Here is a 20563-nt window from a genome sequence, read left to right as displayed (position 1 = left end):
ATTTAAACCCTGGTAAGTTCGCTGCCCTCCTACCTCAAATACAGGGCATACTTGAGATCCTGTCTCAGGATCCAAACTATCAACTGCGGGGGTTGGGAGTCTCTTAGCATATGGAGGTGGTGCTGTTGATTGGACACTTATGCCCTCTGGTGATAGAGTGCTGTTAGTAGCAGTCTCCTGTAGAGGTGGCGCTGTTGGTTGAACACTTACGCCCTCTGGTGATAGAATGCTGTTAGTAGCAGTCTCCTGTAGAGGCGGTGCTGTTGGTTGGACACTTACGCTCTCTAATAAAAGGGTCTTATTAGCAGTCTCCTGTTTTAACTTTTCCCCTGATAGATTTTTCTGCTCTAAACTTTCTTCCTCTGTCTCACTATCTCGAAAGACCTTCTCTTTTACTTGAATCTTTTCCTCTTTCTGACTAGCTCGAGCTTTTACTTGAATCTTTTCCTCTGTCTGACTAACTTGAGAGACTTCCTCTTCTACTTGAATCAATATGTCTTCTTCTTCCTCTACCTCTGTCTGAACTGAAGGCTTTGGACTAAGCAAATCAGATATGTACGTCCACAATGTCAATGTGCCAACTGGCAGAGTCCCTGGGCTGTTCTTTTCTATTCTTTTTAAATCTTCACCATGATGGTTCCATTGTGATATATCTAACAACTCCTCCTTAAAAAGCCATGGGCTATATTCTTGTATTATATCAACGTATGCCCTGACTGCTCTTGATTTTACTGGGAAGCTTCCTTCCTTTAACAATTTACTTAACACTCTTTCGGTTTGTTTTTTACTAATTGCTGATCCCGTATTTCTACTATAATACAACCCAGCAAGATAACAGCAAATAAAACCGAGACAGAATCCAATAAAAAGGGAACCACACAAAATCATTATAACAGCCTTTCTATCCTCCTGACATATGTATCCGTCCTTTCTCCCTATCTGTTCCTCAAACGCAAATAGTTTTTCCTCAGATGTGAGTGGTTTTTCTTCCCTCTTACTCATCTCCAGGGACAGGAAAGTTAAAACAAAAACGAAGCAAAACAAAAGAGGAGACTTAGAATGGCTCCCCATCCTCTCGCCATGCCCTCAGGGGCGAGCAGTTTACTTACCCTCAGTTGCTCCCCGTGCGAGCCACCAAATGCCGAAGTCTGGCTTGGCACAAATCAGGAGCCACTTGTCAAAAGGAAACTAACTTTATTTTTAGAACTACAAACGCCAAACAAAACAGCTCCAGGGAAAAACCCTCAGAGCCCAACTGCCACCACCGGCTTCCACAAGCCTCTCCCCCCCACACCAGCCTCTCAACCTCCCACAATCCTCCTCTCTTGAGGCCGATTGGCTGGGTTGCGTGAGCAGAGCCAAAGAAGTCACCCAATGAGCAGCTCCGTGGAGGAGCCAATCAGCTAGATGTTGCTGGGGCCGCTGTGAGCCAATCATCAGCTGGCAGTCTGAAGGGCAGGGAAACAGCCCAATGAACATCACCGCAGAGGAGCCAATCAGCTAGATGTTGCTGGGGCAGTCTGAAGCTTGCTGGCAGCTGGAAGTTTGCTGGGGCCCCTTTGGCTGTGGCTCTCAACAGTGCTGAGGATCTAACCCGGGCCGCATGCATTCCAGGCGAGCGCGCTACCGCTTGAGCCACATCCCCAGCCCTGAGTTCTAGTAGTTTCTCTGTAGACCCTTTTGGGTCTTCTAGGTATAGAATCATGTCATCCGCAAATAGTGGTAATTTAAGTTCTTCTTTTCCTATTTTTATGCCTTTAATCTCTTTTGTCTGTCTAATTGCTCTGGCTAGTATTTCAAGGACTAAATTAAATAGAAGTGGTGAGAGAGGGCATCCCTGTCTTGTTCCAGATTTTAGAGGGAATGCCTTCAACTTTTCTCCATTCAGAATGATGCTAGCCTGAGGCTTAGCATAGACAGCTTTTACAATGTCAAGGTAAGTTCCTGTTCTCCCTAGTTTTTCTAATGTTTTGAACATAAAGGGATGCTGTACTTTGTCGAATGCTTTCTCTGCATCTATCGAGATGATCGTATGGTTCTTATCTTTAAGTCTATTGATGTGGTGAATAACATTTATTGATTTCCGTATATTGAACCATCCTTGCATCCCAGGGATGAATCCTACTTGATCATGGTGCACAATTTTTTTGATGCAGACACGCTTTTTTCATACTGCCTTTGTGGGACATGATTGTCATCACCACCACCATCATCTCACCATCGCATTTTCCTAGGCACAGTGATCTTAGGGTAGCTAGTGTTTGCTGCTGCACATTTTGTTCCAGTCACATACTCAGTGCTCTGTGTGGCTTATTTTACCATGACCCTCCTGGCAAACCCGTAAGTTGGTCAAATTGTGGTTCCAATTATTCCGAGGAGGGAACAGGCTCAGTGAGGACTGTGATGTGCCCATGTTTACATAGTTAGGAGATAGCCTGCTGGAGCTCAGTCCCAGGTGCCTCCAAACCCTGGGAACCCTGTACTGCAGCCATGAGGTGCCATTTCCAAGTGTCCTGTGAGCTCCACAGAAATGGGGGATCTAGTAGAACTCAGCCTCCGAGCACGGGCCAGGGCCAGGCCAGCAGCTGACTGATTAGATGTGGACATTTAGGAGCAGGTTGTCCATGCACCTCTGTCTCTTCCCATCAGGTCAGCAAAGGTCCAAGACCCTGTCACCTTGCAAGGGTGCACTTTAGAAACAGTAGTCTGAAGTTGTAACCTTAGCCCAGAAAATAAGTTTCCAGTGGCTTAATTTCTGGCCCTTAGCCATAGAAGGTAGGTGGATCCCCACTCACCTTCAGAAAAGTAGAAGAAAAGTTCCCTTGTGGAAGGAGCCCTGCCGCCAGGACATAGATTCTGAGTGGCAGAGCCCTATGCTGTGTGTGGTGTCTATTCTGTGAGACCTTTCTGTGGTTTTCTTTTGCAGAATCGCCCTAGGCATCCTCATGGTTTCTCTTTCAAGTGAACTTCAGATTCAGCTTCCCAGGGTTCCTAGAAACCCTGTTGGAATTGTGTAACCCATGGGCTGACTCCCATGAGGTCTTTGCAGTATGGACACCTCATGTGCTTCTTCCCCATGTTGGCCTCTCTGTCCTTCCCTCCACCTGGAGGTTCTTGCCCCTCTGTTAGGTGTACTTCTGGTGTGTGTCCCTTGGCAGATGCACTCCCAGGTGTTTGTAGTTCCTTTTGCTGGCAGGTTGCTTGTTTATAACCCCTGCTGGGCTTAGGGGAGGGAGAGGAGAGAGGAGGAGAAGGTGTATGCTTTAGCAGAAAGAACCCCTGTGGATTCTACCAGACAAAAGGTAAAAAGATTTAGTCTATAATCACAAAAAGAAGAATTGGTTAATTTATCTTTAGAAAGCTGGGAGTAATTCCACCAAGGGGCGGGTCTTGCCCTCATCCTAGTTCTAGGTACTCAGTGCTTTGTGATTTCAACTCTGGGCACCTTTGGTGGCGCTCTCTGCTCAGCTCTTTTCCAGCTACCAGTTTCATGCTGTGTCAGCCTTCAGCACTTCTCCTCTGCTATGCTGCTCAAGCCCCCAGGCCCCTCACTCACTGTCCTGAGCTCCCTCTTGGGGTGGAGTGTCTCGGAGAGGGCAGGTGACCCTGCCTGGTGCAGGAGCAGTTCTCCTTTCTCTGAAGAGCCTGCCCTGCCAGCTTTTCCAGAGTCACTTGCCTTCGTTCCTGAGCCCTGCCAGCAGCTCCTCCCGGGCACGTCTTGCCCTCCACACTGCTCCGCAGTCCCAGTGTTGCTTGATCCTTGTGCACCTGGGCTTTCCCTCCAACCAGGGAGCATGGGGCCATGTGGATGCCTGTGTCAACTGCCACTAAGCTCCAGAGAGCCCTTGCCAGGGTAACCTATGCATGCAAGGTCTTCCAAGGACATGGAGCCTCCGGATTAGAGCAACTGCTTGGTGGGGAAGCTCCTTTCCATAGGGGCTTTCATGTTCAGTTGCTTCTCCTAGGTAGATTTCATTGTCCTGCATCCAGCAGGCAGGAAGTTAGCTGCAGACCCTCGCTTCTTACCTGCTGTTCTAGGGAGGAGGCACCTCATTGATTCTGGTCAAGCATCAGAGTCAGTGGAAGCACATGTGCACCGACTTCACTCATCAGGCCCTGGAGCCATTGTTCTTCGAGGGCGGATGGGGTGGCAGGAACCCCCTTAAAGCCTGTTGGCACTCCTCCATGTGCCAGGTAGCACTGCTTCTAGACATGCACTGCTGTTGATTTTATTCTGTTTCACCTCTCAGTACTGGCTTCCTCCAAGTCTCGACGGCTCTGCCTTCTGCTGCCCTAGAGCAGAGGCACAGTTGGCTCAGGACTTATCTGTCAGTGGCCATGTACCTACCCCAGACCTTCCAACTCTGACAGTACAACACTATCCATCCCTTTGGAGCTTAGTCACTCTGCTCTGCAGAGGCCTCCTCCCTAGGGTGGCACCAAGGACCACTTCAGAGCAACGAGCTGGCTGTCCCGGGTGGAAACTATTGGGTTCTAGCGGGGCTTCTTTTTCTGACAAGCAGTTATTTCCCAGCTCAGGGACTGGCTGTGCTTAGCTGGTGGTGTCTGTGTGAGCTGTCACTGGCTATACAGCCTCTTGTAGCCCATGTCTCCCTCCAAGCTGGAATGGAAATGGTAGCGAGGGCTTAATTTAAGATCCCTCCCTCACCTTACCAAGAAGCAGAAGCCTCTCCAGAGACCCTCCTGGTGATGGGCTGGACGTAGAGCAGGATGGTGGCCTCTGGGCAAGGTTCCCATCCTGATCTCAAAATCACCTCTTGGAGACATGAGCCATTTCTTTCCAGATTGTGCCCTAGGGAGCCCTTTGTGGCCTCAGGGCCTTCTAAGACCCAGCACTCGGTGTCGCCAACACTCCAGTGGTATTTATCACAGATGAAGACTCACATATGTCGTCGAGTTCCCTATTCAATGGTCTTGGAATCCTTGTTAAAAAGCAACTGAGTCAGGCACAGTGGTGCATGCCTATAATCCCAGCGACTCAGGAGGCTGAGTCACGAAGATCGCAAGTTCATGTGACACTGCATGGGTGTGTGCACATGGAAGAGCAATGCTGCCTCTGGTGCCCAGCAGTGGTCACGTTAATTAGAATTGCTGTTGAGTGTGGGGGAGCAAGTTGCCCAGCTTTTCCACTGGTTATTACTTTGTGGAATTAGGTAAGGCCTCTGGGATCAAACCATGCATCCTCTCAAATTAAACTGGAATACACAGTCTCTATTTAAAGATTTTGCCATGTGGGGGAGGCAGCCATGAGCACTATTAGCATTAAAGTTCCATGAAGCTTTGGGGCTAAGGGCACAGCTGGCAGGCTAGGCCTGCGCAGAGAGGAGGGACCTATGGACAGGAGCACCAGGCAGGTTTAGGGCACTGGGCTATCATGACCTAGGGAGGCTCCTGGGCTCTGTGCTGGTGTGGGCAGCTCTCACAGGAGTCCATGCCTGGTTCTGCTGCAGTCTGGGTTTTATGCCATCTGCTTGGAAAGCTCCACCTTAAAGTGTTAGCTGTTTCCTGCTTTGGGTATCTGGACTGTCCTGGCCTTGGCCCCACTCTCTACTCCTCTCCTAGAAAAACTGCAGTTGTCCTACCTGAAATTCAGTTGTTTTCATCTTATTTGCATGTACCTTTGGATTGTGTAAATCAGATTCAAAATCTGGTCTGTAAGATCAACCAAATTGATAAACCCTTAGCCAAAGCAATCAGGAAAGAAAGTGGGAAGACAGAAAGTACCATATCAGGAGTGAGAGAACTAACACTCATTTTATGGTTTGTTTTTTTGTTTGTTTGTTTGTTTTCAGATTGGAGCCATCCTAGTGGGTGTGAAGTGGTATCTTATGGCTTTGATTTGCACCTCCCTGGGGGTCAGCGTGTGCCTCCATGCCCGGCTCCATTGCCCATTTTTAAACTGGGCCATCTTTTTGTTGATGAGTTGCAGGAGTTCTTTGTGCATTCTGAATACTAAATCTTTGTCAGGGTTATGATTTTCAAATACCTGCTCCCTATCTGTAGTGTGTCTTTTTATTCTCTTGATAAAATGCTTCAGTTATACAGAAAGTTTTAGTTTTGATGAAGTCTTATTTTATCTTTTTTTTTCAGTGCCATATCTTAATAAGTCATTGCCTGATCCAAAGTTAGGAGGATTTACTCCTATGTTTCCTTCTAAAGAGTTTTGTAATTTTACCTTTTACATATAGGTTTTAATCCATTTTGAGTTAATTTTTTAATATGGTGTGAGGTAGGGGGTCTAACTTGATTCTTTGTATGTGGATGTTCAGTAGCCTCAAAACCATTTGTGAAGAGACTCTTCTTTCCCTGTTCAGTGGTCTTGGCATCCTTGTTAAAAAGCAACTGAGTCAGGCACAGTGGTATATGCCTGTAATCCCAGCGACTCAGGAGGCTGAGGCATGAAGATCGCAAGTTCAAGGCCAGCCTCAGCAACTTAGTGAGGGCCTTAGCAACTTAGTCAGACCTTGTCTCAAAATATAAAAAAGGCTGGGGATATGGTTCAGTAGTTAAGTACCCCTTGGTTCAATTTCTGTGTTATGGTTTAGGTCTGAGGTGTCCCCCCAAAACTCACATGTGAGACAATGCAAGAAGGTTCAGAGGAGAAATGGTTGGATGGTAGGAGTCTTAACCTCATCAGTGATTTGATTCACCTATAGGGATTAATTGAAGTGGTAGGTGTGGCTGGAGGAGGTGGGAGTTGGGATATGGCTACAGGGTATATATTTCATATCTGGAGAGTGGAGTCTTTCTCTGCTTCTTGATCACCGTGATGGGAGTTCCTTCCCTGTACCACCCTCTCCCGCCATGATGTTTAGCCTCACCTCCAGCCATGAGGAATGGAGCTGGCCTTCTGTGGACTAAGACCTCTGAAACTGTGAGCCCCCAAATAAACCTTTCCTCCTCTATAGTTGTTCTGGTCAGATCCTTTAGTCAACAGCAGTGAAAAAGCTGACTAAAACATTCTGGTACCAAAAAACCAAAACAAAACAAAATCAAGTGATCGATCATAGGTATTTAGGTTTATTTTGGGACTCAGTTCTGTTCTGTTTATCTTTCCTTATTCTATTGCCGGATTGTTTTAATCACTGTAGCTTTGTACTAAGTTGGGGAAAATCTGTCAACTTTATGTTCTTTCCTTTAAGATTGTCTTGGCTACTGAGGGTCTCTTGCAGTTCCACATGAATTTTAGGATAAGTGTCCCCCCCCCCCAATTTCTGGAAAAAAAAAAGTTTTCATTTGGGATTTTGACTGGGGTTGCATTGAATCTGTATGTAACTTTGGGGAATCTTACTGTCTTAACAGTAATAGTGTTCTAACCTGTGAGCATGAGCACAGAAAGTCTTTACTTATATTGAGGTTTTCTTTTAATTCCTTTCAGCAATGTTTTATAGTTCATAGCATTACAAGTCTTTCACCCTCTTACTTAAACTTACTTGTATTTTATTCTCTTTGGTAATATTAAAAATGAAATTGTTTTCTTAATTTCCCTTTTGATTTGTTCATTGCTAGTCCATAGAAATGCCTCTGGATTTTTTTATGTTAATCTTGTATTTTACAGTTTTGCTAAATTCATTTATTAGTTCTAATAGATTTAATTTTAGAGGTTTTTTTGTTTTTTTTTTTTAACATGTGAGATCAATGTTATCTATAAGTAGTTTTTACAGTTTGAATGCCTTTTTTTTTTTTTTTTGCCAGTGACCCTAACTGGATTTCAGAACAGTGCTGCATAACCATGGTAAAAATGAACATCCTTTTCTTGATCCTGATCTCAAGAGAAAACTGTCAGTCAGTTTTTCATCATTAAATATGCTGTTAGCCATGTGTGCTCATCTTTGTCCTTTAACATGTTATGGAAGTTCCTTTCTATTTCTACTCATTGAGTACTTTTATCTTCAAAATGCATTGGATTTTGTCAAATGCCTTTTCTGCCCAGTTGCCCAGCCCAGCCCTTTATTTAAAATAAATAAATAAAAATTTGTAGTTGGATAGCATGCCTTTATTTAATTTATTTATTTTTATGTGGTGCTGAGGATCAAACCTAGTACCAGGCAAGCGCTGAGTTTCTTTTTCCATGGAGTAGTCTAGTTGGACTGGAATACTCTGACATGTGGATCTCCATCTTCTCTATGACTTGTTCTTGTGTGTGACTTGGCCTGGCAGGATATCCCTCGATCCTGTTGGCCCCAGCATCCCCCTTGAGAATGAGTAAGTTGTAATGTCCCCTTCCTTGCCTCCTGCACCTGCAGTATTAGGGGTAGCAACATCTGTACTGGTCCTAAGTGTGAGTAAAGAGGAGAGTGATCTATATGTACTGTGTGTGTCAGTGTATGGACTTGGGCACAAGGTCACCAGGATTCATGGCAACGTCCCCTGCGCCTGTGGGGCCGCTGCACTGCAGCCGCTCTCAGGACTGCTGGCTGAGTGGGTTCTGCGGGAGCTGCCGACACTTGCACCTCCTGCCATCCACACAGGTTTCTGCAGTGATGAGTAGCTCGTGGCTGAGTTCTGAACAAAAAGAACTGGTACTTCCTCAGCACGACTACAGCTGCTGCTCTGAAGAATGTGCTGATACTAACAGTGCACAAGAACATATTTTGTGATTTTTACCAAAGGCGATGTTTCTCGGGCTATTCTCAGATAATTATAAATAGCTTTGGCACCAGTGTGAATGTTGGCAGGACGTTCAAAAGTTGTGCTTAGTGCAAGACAGGTCTTCCTTCCTCAGGTATGTCCAGTGCATTACGGGTGGACTGCTTGGAAGTGCCAGTGGAGACCCTTTCTTGTCTGAGTGAAGCGCTGTCCTGTGAGCCCCTGTGTCAGCGCATGCAGGTTTAGGGTTGTTAGGAAGGCTGCCGTGTGGAGCAGGCTGGGTAAGTGCTGAGTGCTGTCATTCCAGCTATTTCCACAAACTGTGCTCTTCAGCTTTTTGGCCATTGTCCTGATTGACATTTTTCTCATCCATATGGTAATGGTTTGGTCTGGGTCAGGAGTGAGCAGACTTTGGCCCACAGGCCAAACCCAGTCTGATGCAATTTCTGTAAGTAAAATTTTCTTGGAACTTAGCTGTACTGGTTCACTAGCAGCTTGTGCACTGCATGAGCAGAGACCATGTAGTCTGCAAGGTGGAATCCATAGGCCCTTTCCTGCAGAAGCTGTCTGACCCTGGTCTAGGTGATACATACAAGTGGCAACACCTTCAGTTTTGGGTTTGATGTCAACTGTAAGCCTGGGCTCTTGTGTCTGAAACTAGAGCCAGAGTCCTGCCACCTCTACTGAGGCTTCCTGAATAGGGCCCCTAGCCTGACAAGACATAGCATAATGTGGCGGGGTCTGGGTCCCCCAAGACCTGGCTCTTGGTAGACCCAAGAGGAGCTCAAGAGGCAGCACTTGTCGCTGTTGCCCTGCACACACCCAGGCCCATTCTTGCCCAAACAGAAGCTATCAGTTGAAACCAGAGTTTGGGATGAAACTAGATTCTTCGCTTCTGCTAGGGTGGGTGGGGTCTGCATAACCTGAGGGCCTCTGTAGCTGAGAAATGGGTTGCAGTTCTTAAATGGTGGGCTCTGCCCTCCAGTGTTACAGCAGACCTCAGCAGCTCACCACCAATTTCTTTATGAGTTCTTGTCTTACATATTTGAAGAATGAAATCCACTGATGAGGATGAGTGCAGATAAGAGTAGGATTTATTCAAGTCTGAATAGAAACAGAACTTCCAAAGAGTGAGAGGGGACCCTAAAGTAGTTGCTGCTTGCATGTGCTAGTCAAGGGGTTTATATAGCACTTGGGTCAACGTAATTAGTCCAAATTAATGTTATTCAGTGTTTGGAAAAGTATCAATGCTACTGGTTAGCCCTGCAATCCCATTCGGGTCTGACCCACTTCTGTTTTCCCTGCCACTCATGGGGAAGAGGAAGGTCAAGGTCGGCAAACCATGAATGCACAGGCTTTCTGGGCTGTGGTGCTATGTGGTGCAGGTGTCTGCACTGTGCCTGGGCTGGGGCACCACAAGATGACAGGTCATCATGTCCTGGCTTGCTGTGCTCTGATGTGGCGGTCTCTGCAGGGCCACAACCCATGCTTTCCACCTGTGCTCCTGCTTACCTGGGCCACCATTCTGCAGCTCCACCATTGCTTTATTACCAGTTTTTGGTGGAGATTAATGAGCAGGCTAAATGACTTGGTGGCTAGGGGGGGCCATAGCAGAGGGATACCTTTGCTTCATCCCGGCTTATGAAACAGGTGCCCAGGGGAGACAAGGGACCCTGCTAATGGCCCCTCCCTGCAGCGTGGTCAGAATCCACAGAATAGGCCATGATTATGAGGCTACCCACCCCCAGTTACATCTGTCCATGCTGGAGGCAGAGAGGCAAGGTGGTGAACTGGCTCCAGGAGCCCATCATCCCCCAGACACAGCTCGAGGAGTTTCCTCATGGTATTCTGCTGCTGGGAAGCAGCATAGGAGGCACGCCATGTGCAACTCCATGGGCCACCCGAGTGTATCCATGCTGCAGCCTTCGTGGTAGTGTGTGTGCTGTTAGGTTCTGCCCATGCTGGGAATGTGTGTGTTTCGTGTTTACTTATGTTTTGGCAAACAACATATGAACTTGGTGCAAAGTGAAGAGAGGGGAGAAACAGGAATAAGTGGTCTTCTGCCAGCCCCTGTCCTCCAGGGTGTTTGGCAGATAGGTTCGTTTGCTGGCCTCTTCAACTTGCTGTCTGACTTCTTCCATAAGCAGCCCTGTGATAAGGCTCTTGGGCCCGTTTTAGGGAATAGACAAAGCAGAAGCCCAGAAAGTTCTCTGTAATTTGCATCTGGGTGAATGGTGGGCCAGGTCTCCATTTCTCCGTGACTTCACTTTTTCTGTCATTTTCAGAACAGCCTGTCTAGGCTCACTGAGCTCTCCCTGGGGAAGGGCATGTTCCTTCAGCGGGTCCTGAAGACCTGTATCCTGTGTGGCTGCTGGCAGGGACATAGTGGTGGGTGAGGAGCCCTAGTGGTGGAGCACATGGGTGCCTGGTTTCAAAGGCTGGTCAGCCTCCCTCTCCCCTGCCAGCCAACCTGGGTCAACTCCTGCTCCTGAGTCAGAGCTTTCAGCACGACGTAGCCCCTGGTGTAGTCCCCAAGGTGCTTGAGCCCAACTTACTGAGGGACTTGCTGCTACCACATTGGTCACTTCCCCAGGGCTGCAATTGCCAGCTCTTTTCCACGGGCCCGTGATTCATTTGGACCAGGCACTGTTGGGAATCATGCCTCTTAATCTAGAAGAGCCTGTCAGAGAAAGGAATATCAATTTGTATATTAGCCTCAGAGATTGCAGTTGGGCAGCACAAGCCCTCTCTTTAGGAGATTAAATTTCAGTGGAACAGGAGACATTCAGGGTAATGTGCACAAATTGCTCTTTGGCCATGGCAGGCAGTGAGCCCCTGCCCCTGTGCCCTGCCTACTGTGTCCATGCTCACCTGGTGGCCTGTGCTCAGGCCCAGCCTGTTAAAAACCTAAGAATATCGCTTCTTTGGGGTCTTTGGCAGGGAGGAGAGCTTCAGTGTGGGGCTGTTTGATTCTAAGGCATTTGGCAGAGTCTCTCAGAAGGCACAATCCAATTAGTCCTTGTGTTCACTGTTCTTTTAAACCGACTCTAAACACAAGTTTTTCTCAGTGAAGTATGAAATAGGTAGTTGCAGCCTGCAATATTAATGCATTTTCAATTTTTTCTGTCCTTCGTTTTGGCCAAGTAATAGCAGCGTGGATTAGCTTGGTGTGTCTGAAAGAAAGCTGGTAATGGATGCTCTCTTGGTGTAGGCTGGCCTTCAGAGTGAGGGCAGGTCCCCTGGGACCTGAGAAGCCTCATGTGCAATGTACTGGGGCCCAGAGCGGAAGAAAGACAGGCCGTGGCCACACTCAGCGTCTATGAGTTTGACTGTATGAGTGTGAGAGCTCTAGACAGTGAGTGTAAGAGCGTGTGTTGGATGGGGGAAGAAGGCCTGGGTCGCCATATGGGGCAGGGCAGGTTCATCTGTTGTCTATCCCCTGCTCGAGCCTGTGCCCTGACCCAGGGCCTGTAGTCTAGGGTTTCCCACTTGGCATTGAAACCTCGAAGACAGGTGGTCTCATCCACAGGTGGCGAGTGGGGTGCAATCTGTGAGAGCGACCCCAAGGACCTTGTGTTTACCCTGCACCCACCTGCCCAGGTGTGAGAATCCAGCTGGCTTGGTTATAGCCTCTTCTGGGCCTGCCCTGTGGAGCCCCCAGATTGTTGCTGAACCTTAGTGATAAAAGGACAAGGAGGAGGATACGGGGCATCTCAGGGCTTCCTTAGCGTGGCCCTGGCTGCACAGCCAGCAAAGCCCCATGGCCGATGGCAGGTAGTTAACGCTGAGAGCTGTTTGCTGGGTCACTGGGAACCCTCCTCAGGTCTCATCTCAATATCTTTCCACACATTGCCTCCCTTTTAAAAACTGGTAGGTTTAGATTGTTTCTTAAATGGGGTGGCTAGTGTGTTGAGTCTAGGTCCTCTCTTCCAGTGCTGGCTCAACTCCCTGCATGTGTACTCTGTCTGGCAGAAGCGACAACGGGAGCTAGACAGTGTGTCTGGGCATCAGGCTCCTGGGAGGAGCTGGTGTCCCAGTTCACCCTGAGGCTGGACGGAGGAGTGGGCTGCAGCTGCAAACCTGAGCCCTGGGTGTATCTTGATGGCCACTGTCTCGCACCGCGGGACTGGAGGAGGGTGATAGAGTTGTGAGCCAGCATGGCGGCGTGGGCAGGGCGGGCCTGTGGGTGTGTGAGGAGATGGATTGTCTGACAGGGCTGGGGAGGTTTTCTGGTATAGGCTCAGGGGGAAGAGAATTGGCCCAGTGAGAAGAACAGAGCTGAGCGTGTGTTAGTTATGAGTCTAAGTTACAGATTAAAATTAAAGGGCTCCATGTTGGTGTTGAACATAAATCACTCCATTTCCGGAAATCATTCAAAAGTAAGAAGAATGAAAACCAAAACAACAAAATAAGAACAGAGCTAAGTCCACACCCTAAGCAGAGACAGGTGGCCCCGAGTAGAGGAACATGTAGCAGCATGTAGGTATGGGCACAGGGAGCCGCCAGGGCACGGTGCGCAGGAAAAGAGCTTAAGAGGCTAAATGACGCTCACCTTGCTGGACAGGACCTCATGAGAGGCAAGAACAGGCCTTGGTGAAGTGGGTCCCTTGGCCCTGTGTGGCTCCCAAGATAGCAGGGAGCTGTGTGAGGGGCCCCTGCACCCTGTGCCTGAGCAGAGAAGAGTAGTGGTCGCTCTGATGAGAGTTCACAGCTTCCCCTTCTTGCTGGAGACAAGTAGTGGCTCTTGATTGAATTCACAACACAATCAACAGGTTGGATTAAAGAAAAGAAAATGGCCCCAGCCCCTCTCCAGTGTGACCTCATGCTAAACTGGATGTGATAAAAGTCATCTTGCATGATGAGCAGTGAAAATCTGGATGCCCATTTATGAGACAGAAGGAGAGAAGCAGGAAAAGTCACAGAAAAAGAAGTAGACTTCGAACATGTGATTGTATGCACACATTTTGCCAAGAAGTAAAAGCTCATGATCCAGTAGAGTGTGAGTGCCCCCAAAGCCAGAGAAGAAGGCCATGGACCTGAGGGCCTTGAACAGGAGAGGGGCAGGAAGGCAGGAAAGAGGACAGACTGGAGGTGCACAGGAAGGTAGTACCCCCGGGAAACCCGCCACAAGAGCTGCACGGAGTTAAGAGAATAGTAGCAGTGTACCTGTTACACGTTCTGGTGTCAAAGGGCTTGGATATTTAGTAGAAAGTATTGAGATAGGAGAGGAAGGGAGAAATGGGTTTCTTATCATTAGTAGCTGAAATTGAAGACATACCCTAAGGAGAGCATTGAGTTGTTGAAGTGTGTTTAACTGGGTGTTAGTGGTTTCCAGAGGAACAAAACCTGTCGATTCATTTGTCTGCCTGGAGAGACTAGTGGTTTGATTGGTTATGAGGGATTGGCTCATGTGATACGGAAGCTAGGAAGTCCTGTAGTCGGCATCTAAAAACTAGAGACTTAGAAAAACTAGTGGTGGAACTCAATCCAGGTGAAGGCCTGGTCCACGAGGCTGAGATGTCCCAGCTTAAACTGGGAGGCAGAAAAAGAGAGCCTCACCTTTTCTTGGTTCTGTTCAGCCTTTGGGGGGTTGGATGCTGATGCTCATGTCAGTGTCAGGGAGGACAGTCTTCTGAGTCCACTGATTCCAATGCTGATCCACCCCGTGGCCTCAGAGACACACTAGGATGTGAGGTTTCACCTGGGCACATCTGGCTCAGTCATGAAATTAACAGTGACAGACACCACAGAGGTGAACAAGAGATGGGCCAGACAGACACTGCACAGGACATGTGATGAGCACAGCCTAACACGGGGCGGTATAGGCACAGTACCAGAGAGCCTCTGCTATAAGAGCAACCAGTAAGAAAAATACAAACTGTTCTGAGTATCAAAACTTAACACATAAAACAGTAAATAAGATTAGAATGCCACGGAGGGATACAGTTTTTATAAGACAGGAAGTACAAGAACATACACAGAAATAGACACACATATATCAAAATATAGGTGGGTTAAACTCTTCTATTAAAAGGAAAAGACTTCCTGATGAATTACAAAGCAAAACCAAGAGGCTGAAACATGTGGGTTGTGGGGCCATCTGTTAGTCCTAAACACAGAAGCAGGGGTTGTCGTTTTGGTCATGTTCAAGTCTAAATTCCAGCCATAAAGCAGTGTAGAATACAGGATGGATATCAGTGTGCCAGAGAACAGCGCCACTGTTCAGGAAACTGACATGTGCAGAGGGGCAGGGAGAGACGGTTGAGGATGTGAGCAGCAAGTGAGTTTACCTTCTTGTCTATGACATAGCAAGTTGTATTGTGAGTCCCCAGTCCCCAGAGTTAGAGGACACATTCTTTAAAGAGTGTTCGTAGAAAATGTCCATAGATTAATCACACATTGGGTAATAAAGAGAAGCTTTATAAACTTTATAAACCTTTGTAAATTCAAATAAAACCTCTTCTAATGGTGATGTGACGAAATTTGAAGTCACAAACAAAACTAGAAAAAGAAAAGGCTCCTATTGCTTGGAAATTCAAAAACAAAACAAAGACAAACAGAACAAAACATTCTGTCTTAATTCTTGGTTCAAAGAAGAAATGCAATTCAAAAGTGCGTAAAATCTAGAAAACAATTGTATTAAAAGCAGTCCTCATCAGAGCCAGTGGAAACATCTAAATTCATGGTTTAAATATTTATACCATGGGACAAGAAATCATGAATATACATGGACTAACCTCCAGCTGCAGAAGTCAGAGATGCAGTAAAAGAAAACCCCAGTAAGACAAAAGTTAGGAATCTAATGGTCAAAGCAGTGGTTAACAGCAGAGCAAGAAGTAGTAGAAATAATAAGAGTCCAGGTGCCTGTTACTTGAAATGAAGCCAATAAAATAGATGAATTATTCACAACTCGAGTAAAATGTAATAGCATCACCACCCAAAATAAGAAGCAGGACTAATTATGTTCAAGCTTCTGGCTGGGGAAGGCTTAGAAAGCTTCCGGTGCTGAGGACTCTATGTGGCCAGGTGGGGCCCCCACACCCTACACAGAATATTCCCAGCTTGCACCCATGGCTTAGACCTCTCTGCATATGTCAAACCTCTATAGTAAGGTAAGTGACAAGTAAAAAATAACCCTAAAAAGAATATGGTTTCTACATGACTTCTGTGGAAAGAATTATGAACCATATTGCAAGTCCTTTTAAATAAACACAAACATCTGGAATAGATAATATTTTCCTAGAAAGTTTCTCATCAATTCTGAACCCAGAAAAGAAAATTCTAAACAGGCCACTTATTAAAGAGCAAAGTTGGCACGAAATAGCTCCGGTTGTCTTGCTGCCCTCTCCCAACAAAGAGAAATGGAAGATGCATCAGGCGGAGCCAGTTTCAGGGAAACTTCTACCAGATTCTCAGGATAGGCACCTGCAAGGTATATGGACGGCCCGAGTATAGAGGAAGGGGGAGGGCTCTTTGGTAGTGAGCAACTGTGTTGGTAACAACTGTGGTTTGCACAAGGCCTTGCACAAGTGCACACCTCACAGAGGAGACATGTTAGTGCATGTTAGTGTCAGCATGCTAGGAGTGAATGTCATTGGCAAGTTGAAATACATTGTCTTGGTCCATCGGTAGCTGCTATCACAGAACACCAAAGGACAATAATTTATAATAAACAGTTATTTCTGCCACCTACGCTTCTGGAGGCTGAGAAGTCCAAGGTCAAGGGACCACATCTGGCAAGGATGAGAAGGGTAAGGGCACCTGAGAGCTGCACTGAGGAGTGGCCAGACTTTGTTAGCAGACAGCCTCTGAGCTGCAGCTGTGGCACAGTTTCGGGCTCCTTCTAGGCTGCTCCTTGGAATCCTGGGGCCTCCTTAGCTAGCCCATGTCTGGGTGGAGAGAGGAGGTTAGCTCTGAGTGTATGTCCTCTGGCTCCTGAGGTCCCTGGCCAGTGGCTGGCCATTGACAGTACCCATTCTCAAACCTGAAATTACTGGGACTCCTCATATCCACCACTCCCTAACCCTCCCACCCTGATGTGTCCAAGTGTTATTACAGTTCACTTTCCTCCTGGAGGAGGCCTTCAGCTTCTGTATTCTATAGAGGAATCTGAAGTAGCAAAAGAAAGAAAATACTGTGACTGTTCATTCAAAGCAGTGGCAAATTTAGAATATGTTCTTTCCAGTTACTGTGTCCCTTTTTGCCCCAGAGATTTTGGTGTCTCTCCACATTATTCCCAGAATGACTGTGACTCCATGGCTAATCTGCAGACAGAAGTGTTAAGGAAGGGAAAGGGTGATTTTTGCAAGAGGTAGCATGCTGGTGGCCTTGCAGATTCAGGCTGCTGGGATTCCCAGGAAAACAGCCCCCCGTCCTATGTTCCCTATCAGGAGGAGGGGAGTGGGTCTGGGGAACCTTTGAATGGTGCTTTTGGGACCTCTGGGGCCAGGCAAGGTTCTAGGCTCTGTGCTGTCTGTAGGCCTGCAGAGCCCCCTGCACCTGCTGACCCTTGGCCCTGTGTTTTCTCGCAGCTGGAGATGGAGCTGAAGATGCTGAAGTCCCAGTCGGGCTCTGCTGAGTCGAGCTTCCCGTTCTGCAGAGAGGAGGTGGACACACTCAGGTACGCTGTGCTGGGGCTGGGGCTGCTGGCAGTGGGAGTCTACTAGAACCCCTTCCTCCACTGCCTCCTGGATGGCATTTTGTTCCTCAATCACATTCCATCCGCTTGGGTTCCTCTGCAGGGACACTCATCTCCACTGGGCTGGACCTTTTCCAGTATCCTTTTCTTGGCCAGCACTGGCAGACAGCTGGGCCTTGCAGCCTCCCCCATGTTCAGGAGCTCGCAGACACTCTTGTCGGGCATCTGGTAGGACCTGCCTTTGCTGCCAGCAAGGTAAAGCAACAGGCCCATCTTCTTGGCTTGTGCAACTCTAGAGGCAGCAAGGAATTTATGAGCAGTGGAATACTGGGAGGTGCAGATGAGGAGAACTGCTTACAGAAGCAGTAGCCCGACCAGATGTGCTTTCTGTTGTCAGCTGGGCACCTTTGTCTATTATTCAGGACGCGCTCACTCGCCCTGAGCTACTGTTTTCCTAGATGCGCTTCCTGCACCTCCGCCATCCAGCACCCCTCACTTCTCTGTAAGCAGAGACCGCGGGCTGAGATTGTTCCCAGATCTTATTTCCTTTCTCCCCAAGACATGTCAGGGTCCTAAAGGAGATCCAGATGTGTGGGTGGGGTGCTGAGCAGCCCCTCCTGACTGTCCCCTGATGCACACTTCAGCCCTACCATTCAGTTTCTAGTCGAAGTGGCAAGTTTCCAGTTCTGGCATCTCTCATGGGAGACAGCAACTGTGGATGCAGAGTGAGTGTGGCTGAGTGGCCGTGCCTGGGGAGCCTCCCTTCTGCCCTATGTGTATGCCATGGACCAAGTGTCTGGCATCCAGGGCTTCTCACCCAGGGAGCTGTTTCTGGTGAGTGAAATGAGAACAGACCTGGGAACCAGGACAGCCCCAGTGAATACCAGGTGGCCCTTGGTGAGGCCACTGGTGCTGGAGTTTTAATGGCACTCCCTGGGTTGTGTAGCCAAGGCCCAGCAGACTGGGACAAACCCTGGTACCCAGGGCTAAAGTGGCCTCAGCTGTTTCTCCCCTGTGGGTTCCGTTTTCTCGTGGGTAGTGTATGGATGACCCCAGCTTTGCAGGGTTGTTGAGTAAAAGCAAGAAAATATGTGTGCTGCCTCTGGTCCAACCAGGCCCAGAAGTGTTGAGCCAAAAACAGTTATGGTCCCTTCCAGGTTTGAGGTTTCCTCCCTCATTTCTGAAGCATTTCTAATATATGGACGGAGGCCTTATAAATAGCACTTTGGAGACCTGCCAGATCCCAGGCTGTTTGTTTTGCGCTCGTTCCGTCATTCACTCGGTAGACACCGCGTGTGCGCCGTGGGCACCGTCAGGGCTCAGCACTGAGGATGATGGAGTGGTGAGCAAGACGCACACTCTCCGTCTTCATCAGTTTTGTGGTTTAATGGGGACTTGGGGGGACATTATTCACAGGCAATCCTGGCTCTGTAATTATGGATGGAGAGGAATGTGGTGGTGCTGTGAGAGCAGGTGTCTGGGGGCAGGGGGCTCCCCTGGGAAATACGTTTGTGTGTGGCCATGGGTTAACCATAGGATGGCAGGGGAGCTGGAGGCCAGGCCTGGGCCCCAGTGAGGGTTTGGTCTTTATTCTCTGAACAATGGGAAGCCATTATGTGTTTGAAAGTAGAAGAGCAACATGATTGAATTTGCAGCAGCCAGCACCACTGGCCTCCAGGGTGGGCAGCTCTCCCCAGCTGAGTGCCAGGCAGCATCTGCTGTGGGACACCCTTCCAAGCTGAAGTGACTGTTCCCAGCCAGAGGAGGGCCGAGCATATCTCCTATACATATACCCCCAGCTCATGGAGCAGCCCTATCTGTGGTGAAGAGCTCATAACACAGAGGTGTGAGTGGTGGTGGTGGTGTGTGTGTGTGGGTGGGGGGGTGTTCAATGCAAGAGGCATTTGAATGAGACTGGGAGGCCCCAAAAGATGGCTAGCAGCTTAGGAGTGCATGCCGCCAAGGGCCACAAAGGCAGGAGAGCTCAGCTGGTGTCTGCCATGAGAGGAACAAGGGCCAGGAGCTGGCCGTGGAGGAGGCATCCAGAGAGTGCTGGGCTGATGGAGGCCCCAGGTCAGCTCTCATGGAGGAGGCACCAAGTGCTCAGGAATCAGCATAGTTGGCCCCTCACCTGACAGAGTCCTTAATGCCATGCAAGACAGGTATGTCCTGTGGTTGTCCCCCCTTCCACCCCGTGTCCCTGGGAATCCTGTTATCAGGTGATGCAGTGAAGGGATTGGATTTGGGTGTTGGCAGGTGCGCCTCAGGGTGTTAGCCAAGGGGGCAGAGGACAGTCTGCCCCAAGGGCCTGAGGCTGTCAACATGGGCCAGCACTGTGTTACTCAGCTCTCCTGTCACAGACTGGCATCCTGTCTTCTGCCAGGACTCTGGCTGCCCACAGCTCTCATGCTGCGGCTGACAGGAGCATGGCCAGGCATGGGTGGGGCTTGTGTGGGCTGGAACGCTTTGGGTTTATTTTTTAAACTTCAAGAAAGAGCTTTATTGTTGACATCTTTTGCTCAACGATCAAAGCTTCTTGTCCCCATTGTCTCACTTGGAAAACGCAGCTGTGGAAAGAAGCAGCTTCGTGGCTGGCCGCTGGGAGCTGGTCGGCATGAGTCGAGAGGCTTTGGTGGAGTTTTGCACCACAGTTCTGCAGCAGCACTTCTGACTTCCAGCCAAGGAGCAGCTGAGGGTGGAGATGGCTGTCACACAGGTACCTGCATCTGGGTGGCTGCTCCACACTTGGGTCATGTGTGACAGGCAACCCCAGGTGAGCAGGGGCTCTGCGTAGTGCACTCAGCCAGGGAGACAGTGTAAAACCAGGACTCACAGAGCCCAGGTGGCTCCTCTGGCTTCTCAGGGACAGATTCCTGTGCAGGTGGGGGAGTCCTGCTTGGCCAGGGTGCTGACCCGCCTCTCCTTCCACAGACCTGTCTCTCTCTTAAGGTCTGTTTCTTCTACTGGGTGGGCTAGCATCTCTGGCGCTCCCTGCCTCTGCCCAACCCTGCAATGGCACCCCCTGTACCTTCTCACTTTCCTCCCACGACCCCAGCCATCCAGGCTCAAGGCAGGCACATGGGTTGTGCCTCAAGTGTCCCATAGCATCACAGGTAGGCTTGGTGTTCTTGAGATAGCCATATTTGTAGCTCACTTTTGTCCTGAACGAGGAGCATATTGTTGTAGTGAGTTTTCTTCAGACAACATCAGGCAGCCCTCTGGCTGGGAAGTAGTGACAGAGGGGCTGGGGCCAGCTGAACGAGCAGTGTCTCTAGACACCAGAAGCATCTGCCCCAGTTCCCCTGGGGGAGACAC

At 48.6% G+C, this 20563-nt stretch overlaps 1 protein-coding gene across 1 annotated transcript in view; it reads left to right on the top strand.

Annotated features, from left to right (window-relative positions):
• The window catches only part of LOC144372366 (mitotic spindle assembly checkpoint protein MAD1-like), a 267846-nt gene that overhangs the window by 204282 nt on the left and 43001 nt on the right, over window positions 1-20563 (top strand). Inside the window, exon 13 of the mRNA XM_078035764.1 lies at window positions 17142-17230. Within this exon, the coding sequence (XP_077891890.1) occupies window positions 17142-17230 (89 nt within the window). The remainder of the gene's footprint in view (window positions 1-17141; window positions 17231-20563) is intronic.

Source organism: Ictidomys tridecemlineatus, assembly GCF_052094955.1.
Source record: "Ictidomys tridecemlineatus isolate mIctTri1 chromosome 12 unlocalized genomic scaffold, mIctTri1.hap1 SUPER_12_unloc_7, whole genome shotgun sequence".
Lineage (NCBI taxonomy): Eukaryota > Metazoa > Chordata > Mammalia > Rodentia > Sciuridae > Ictidomys > Ictidomys tridecemlineatus.
Note: the sequence above shows the minus strand (reverse complement) of the source record. Positions and strands in the feature narration are given on the sequence as shown.